The sequence below is a fragment of the Cyprinodon variegatus genome, unplaced genomic scaffold, assembly GCF_000732505.1.
Source record: "Cyprinodon variegatus isolate N-32 unplaced genomic scaffold, C_variegatus-1.0 Scaffold1737, whole genome shotgun sequence".
Classification (NCBI taxonomy): Eukaryota; Metazoa; Chordata; class Actinopteri; order Cyprinodontiformes; family Cyprinodontidae; genus Cyprinodon; species Cyprinodon variegatus.
The window spans coordinates 53,440-58,734 of NW_015152190.1; the positions used below are offsets into that span (position 1 = coordinate 53,440).

Genomic DNA, 5,295 nt, shown 5'->3' on the forward strand with positions numbered 1-5,295 from the left:
CATAGCTAAGAGACTCCAACCTTTTTTCAAGTCTGGGATGTTTAACGGGTTCATAAAAAGAAAACAAATGCAACAAAAGAAATCATACTATTATTATTCTATGTACCGTAGTTGGCAAAAACACAGTTTGCAGCAGAAACTTTTTCTTAGGCTATGTTCCCACTGCAGACCTTAATGCTAATTTCCGATTTTTGTGTGAAATATTTATTTGCATTTTTATTCCGTAAAAATTCAAAAAATATCGACTGGACTTGGTTTCCAAGGTTTGAAGACGTTTCTCCACCTCTCCAGGAAGCTTTCTCAATTCAAATGACTGTTAAGGAGGTCTTGTTCACCGGCTGGAGCGGGTAGGTCCCTCGTTCCTCTGTGATGGGGTGGGGGGTTTGGTGATATCTGGAAGAGATCCTGTCTCCGTCTCTCCATCCGATCCAGTCAGTGAACAATACCTCCTTAACGACCGACCCTCAGAATCATAGACAGGTTTCAGTTATTACCAGCTAACGATGGAACTAAACGACCCATTCATCGGTTAACATTTGCATGTTTCCAAGCAATACAAAGCTTTGTCTATATAAGACTCAAACTCACTGCGGATCCAGACATTTGAATTGAGAAAGCTTCCTGGAGAGGTGGAGAAACGTCTTCAAACTTGGAAACCAAGTCCAGTGGATATTTTTTTAATTTTTACGGAATGACTTGGATGACTGAGAACCTTCATCAGCATATTTGCATTTTTGTTCACATTTCCAAATATATGCACTTGTATATGATCTCCTGTGTGGACTGCATTCTTACAGCTTAATTGTCCCGCATGCGCAGTAGAGGAAACAATGACATCACAAGCAACCTTTCCCAACCTTAAAAACTCAATCTTTTGAGAAGGTTAAAAAAAAGACTCTCTCCGCATCATCGGCCGTCATGATTGTCGTCTTTCTTCGCGCTTCTGCGTAGCAAGACGCAGAATAGTGACCTTTGTTGAGTATTAATGCAGTTCAGGTCGGATGAATGCGATCTGGCCGTTCAGACGCAGGTCGCATTTGAAAAGATCGGATTCGTATCGGATTCAGGACCACAGAGCCAAGTGGCCTGGATCGCATTGGAAAAAATCGGATCTGTTGTTCAGACTGCCATTAAAAGATCCGATCCAGGTCGCATATGGGCAAAAAATTATTTACCGGACTTATCGCTTGGTATTCCGTCCTGTTGTGCCTGGGCAGAGTGTGTTTCCTTCATTTACAAATAACGGAAAGTAGTCAGAGTCAAAACTAATTACAGACACTTTGGTTAAACAGTAACATGTTTAACCAGATTCTTTCTCATATTTATGAGAAAGAATCTGGTTTATCTTTGGGAAGAAGGTACGTCTGCTCTACAAACATCCTCACTCAGGCATTGTTTGGCCTTGCAGGTGAAACAGGCTGAGTGAAAAATGTTATAGTGAGTAAATAGAATAAATTAATATATGAAGTTAGAGAAATCTAAACTTTCCAACCACCGGTGGCTTCAGGCTGCTGCGTGAACGTAGCCTTAAAGACTTCATTCAGGGATTAAATGATTGATATTCTTCACTGCTTTGCTTCAATTGGTTTGATCCTGCAATTCTTTCCTGAAGGTCGAAAGTCAACGATTCCACAGGAGGAAGATCGACCAGAACAATCCAACACCTTCATTAGTTTGTTTTTTAGCCATTCTGTTGAAGATTTGCTGCCATGTTTGGGATGACTGGTGATGACCCAGTTGGGGCAAAGTCTCAGCAATTATTTCATTTTATTTTTCTAAAACAAGCCAAGTCTAATGGTGTCATGTTTATTTCAAAAGGCCTGCGAGCAAAATAAACAAACTCGCATGTATGTTAATCAACTTCTGTGCATTGTTTATTATCTACCACCACATGCGTGAGAAACTGCTGCTCCAGGAGGAGAAAAACCCCCCTTCCATGCGCACTCAGGATCGTGCTCAGGATCTCACCGCGCACGATTTCTATCCAGCAGCCATGCTCGAGGATTGCTGCGCTCTCAAAAACATCTCTGGCCTCGGACTGATTTTCAAAATGTGTTTTTAAAGGTTGGGGCGGAGACAAACCTCTTCTGTAAGCCTCCTCCTGATTGGGCCTTGCAGACACCATCACACAGGAAGTCGTGTTAGGAAGCCTTTGACTGACGCGTACCCCACATACCGCAAACACTGGAGAAGCCTACGCCACTGTCCCGCCTCCAGCCGCCATCTTCACTTATGAATGTCAAGCTGTCAGTCAAAGGCTTCCAGACACTACTTCCTTGAAGCCAGGTTTCAAGAGCATTCTGTAGTCTCCTCATAGCTGAGACACTAGAAGCAAATGACTTTATTCTGCTTTAAAACTTTATTGATATAAATTCTGAGAAATATTTCATTGCTGGATTTGCACAGACATCTGTTTAGGTGAACATTTTTAAGTATGCATTATAGAGTTAATTTACCTTTTGAGTTCCTGCACTGCTGTGGACTTCAAATGAGTATGAATCCTTCTCATGATTCACAGACTTTATATGAAGTGAACCCTTGGTGGGAAGGCCACATTTCTTCAGCAGCGGCATTGAATGGTTTAGATGAAGAAATGCTTCCTTTTGACCCTGCAGCAGCAGAAAAGCACAGCATTACCCCATTTACACTAGCTGTCTGAAACCATGCAGAGAATGAATGGTCCAAGCACAGTAACCGAGGTAACTGTTGAGTGTAAATGGAACGCAACTGAACCGGACCGTGCCAGAAACAACCGAACCGCTCTAGACCTAGTTCTAGTTCATCAGTAGGGCTCGGTGTGGTTCATCTGTGGTTCTCTGATAACAAAGAACGTCATGAAAGGCCGCCTCATCATCGGCCTGCCCAGTCAAACGCCAAATGAATGGGACCTTACTCCCCTTCAACTCCCAGCCAAATCCCCTCCAACGTCCAGCCACTTCCCTACTCCTCGGTGTGAATTTTTTTTTACTCTGACTCCACCCTTTCACTGAATTACAGGGTCTGACCAGGAGATGGCGCTTCTCTTTAGATCTTAATGTCCAGAAATCATGACAGAATATTTTAGTACCAAGATTGATGTTAAAAAGGAATTAAAGGAGACCAACCAAGGACCAACCAAGGACCAGCCAATGGCCAGCCAAGGGCCAACCAAGGACCAGCAAAAGGCCAACCAAGGGCCAACCAAGGACCAGCAAAGGGCCAGCCAAGGGCCAGTGAAGGACCAACCAAGGGCCAACCAAGGACCAGCAAAGGGCCAGCCAAGGACCAACCAAGGGCCAACCAAGGGCCAGCAACGGGCCAGCCAAGAGCCAACCAAGGACCAGCAAAGGGCCAGCCAAGAGCCAGTCAAGGGCCAACCAAGGACCAGCCAAGGGCCAGCAAAGGGCCCATCAAGGAAAGTGGGGAAATTGTGAATGGCTACTACTGTATAGCTGAGGTGGCTCTTGCATCTGTTCCAAATGCCTCCTGGTCTCCTCTCTCTGGAGGTGTTCCAGGCATGTCCTATTGGGAGGAGGCCTCATGGAAGGCCCAGGACACACTGAAGGGACTATGTCTCTGAGCTGGCCTGGTGTGGCCTGGACCCCCCCCCAGAGCAGCTGGAGGAGGTGTGTGTGGATCGGGAAATCTGGGCATCTCTGCTTAGACTGCTGCCTCCGCGAGCCGGCCCTGGATAAAGAGGAAGAAAATGGATGGATGGAGGAACCGTGCTATTGTGAGGTCTAAATGGTCGTAAGAACCAAGCTTAACGCACGCTTAACTGATCCAAGCTCAGTCCAAACTCAGCACATACGGCTTTCAGAGGGTAGTAGAAATGGGGCACATGATGTCACGATGCGAGATGGATTTTGAGTTCATCTAAAAACATTTCTATTTTCATACCTCTGCCTGCGTTGCTGTTAGCACAGTGTGAAACACTTTGTCGTCAATCACCATGAAGATGTGCGTGTTAAAAGAATGTGGTGAGTGGAGGAGTGAGCCGGAGGCCTGGATGGTGTTCGGACCGCCCCACTCCTTTAGGCCAAGGAAAATTATCCATTAACTCAGTGTTATTGCTGGAGTTATACCTTCCCTGTGTGTAACCGTACCTGAATCGCCGTGCAGTTGTTGTCGTACAGCAGTGACATCACCAGCCCGGGATATGACGTCACATTCCAGCCGGCTCTGAGATGACACTGCTCCATCTGAAGCAGAACCTCTCCATGGTTTCCTCCAGAACTGCTGCTTAATGTCAGCCTGCTTCTTCTTGGCAGAGCTCTGAGGGCAGGACTGTCATGATCCAGCACGCTGTCCAGACTCAGCTCTGGCCAGGGTTTAGCCTCCAGTCTGAGAAAAACTCCTCCGCCCTTTAGATCAGTCTCCATTGTAGCCGTCCACTTGCCTCCAGGGTGCGTCCCCATTGAGGCGTTCGCGTGAGCCTTTGTTGGATTATACATTCAGGTGTCATTCTTACATTTAACTTATTATCCATATCTGGATTTCCTGTAGAGTCGTCTCTTTGACCTCAGCTCTTATAAGTCTGACAGGGTAGAAATAAGATATTCAAAGGGATAAAATGTTAGATAAACACTTACCTGTAACACAGGGCAGTCTGTCTCCAAGACCCAATGTCCCAGTCCTCTGTCCTTAGTCGTTCTCCTGGCTCTAATCTGACATCCTCCAATTGTAACAACCACGGCCCCTTCCTGGTCTGAGGCTTTCAGACCTGTAGCCTCAAAAGCCATCATCTGCGGCAGACCTCGACTCTTCAGCCCATAGAAAGAATGAGTGATGGTCCCCGAAATATGCGGAGCCATGCAGGACTGACTTAGCTTCAAAGACCCATCCTCCTCATCAGCCCTCACAGAGGATGACACGGTTACCTGGCAGGGGGTAACCGACAGGAGGCCCCACAGGCTTAGAGACCGAGGGACGATCGTCCCCTATGGCAAAAAAAGCAAAAGTGCAGGACGTTCATGAAAGTGTGCAACACAAACCAGAAGCAACATGCAGGAAAGAAAGGTAGTAGAAGCACCATGTTTGGGCTGTTCATCAGTGGCAGCTTCTGCCTTTGCCACTTCCCAAAGATAAAAAAAATAAAAAAAACACTAAGGCCGTTTCTCAATTCACAAAAACACGAGTACGGACTCCTGCCCTCGCCAAGTATGTTCCTGGGAAGAACCCAGGAAAGTCTGGACTTGGGGAGAACGGGACACGCAGAATAAATCTGGGTCAACTGGAACATTAGCGTACTGATGACCTCGCCACATTTAAAGCTAGTCTGGAGCTGCATTTCACCTCCTGTTATTAATAGTTAAT

At 46.2% G+C, this 5,295-nt stretch overlaps 2 protein-coding genes across 2 annotated transcripts in view; both read right to left on the bottom strand.

Annotated features, from left to right (window-relative positions):
- LOC107104429 overlaps nucleotides 1-2,224 on the bottom strand; it is a 25,961-nt gene extending 23,737 nt beyond the window's left edge. The window contains exons 1-2 of the mRNA XM_015404428.1: nucleotides 2,199-2,224; nucleotides 1,969-2,111 (exon numbers count right to left, since the gene is read on the bottom strand). Of these exons, the coding sequence (XP_015259914.1) occupies nucleotides 1,969-2,111; nucleotides 2,199-2,224 (169 nt within the window). The remainder of the gene's footprint in view (nucleotides 1-1,968; nucleotides 2,112-2,198) is intronic.
- Nucleotides 2,225-5,295, bottom strand: part of LOC107104430 — a 16,813-nt gene continuing 13,742 nt past the window's right edge. The window contains exons 10-14 of the mRNA XM_015404429.1: nucleotides 4,572-4,919; nucleotides 4,086-4,415; nucleotides 3,880-4,011; nucleotides 2,457-2,609; nucleotides 2,225-2,325 (exon numbers count right to left, since the gene is read on the bottom strand). Coding sequence (XP_015259915.1) covers nucleotides 2,290-2,325; nucleotides 2,457-2,609; nucleotides 3,880-4,011; nucleotides 4,086-4,415; nucleotides 4,572-4,919 — 999 coding nt within the window. The 3' untranslated portion in view covers nucleotides 2,225-2,289. The remainder of the gene's footprint in view (nucleotides 2,326-2,456; nucleotides 2,610-3,879; nucleotides 4,012-4,085; nucleotides 4,416-4,571; nucleotides 4,920-5,295) is intronic.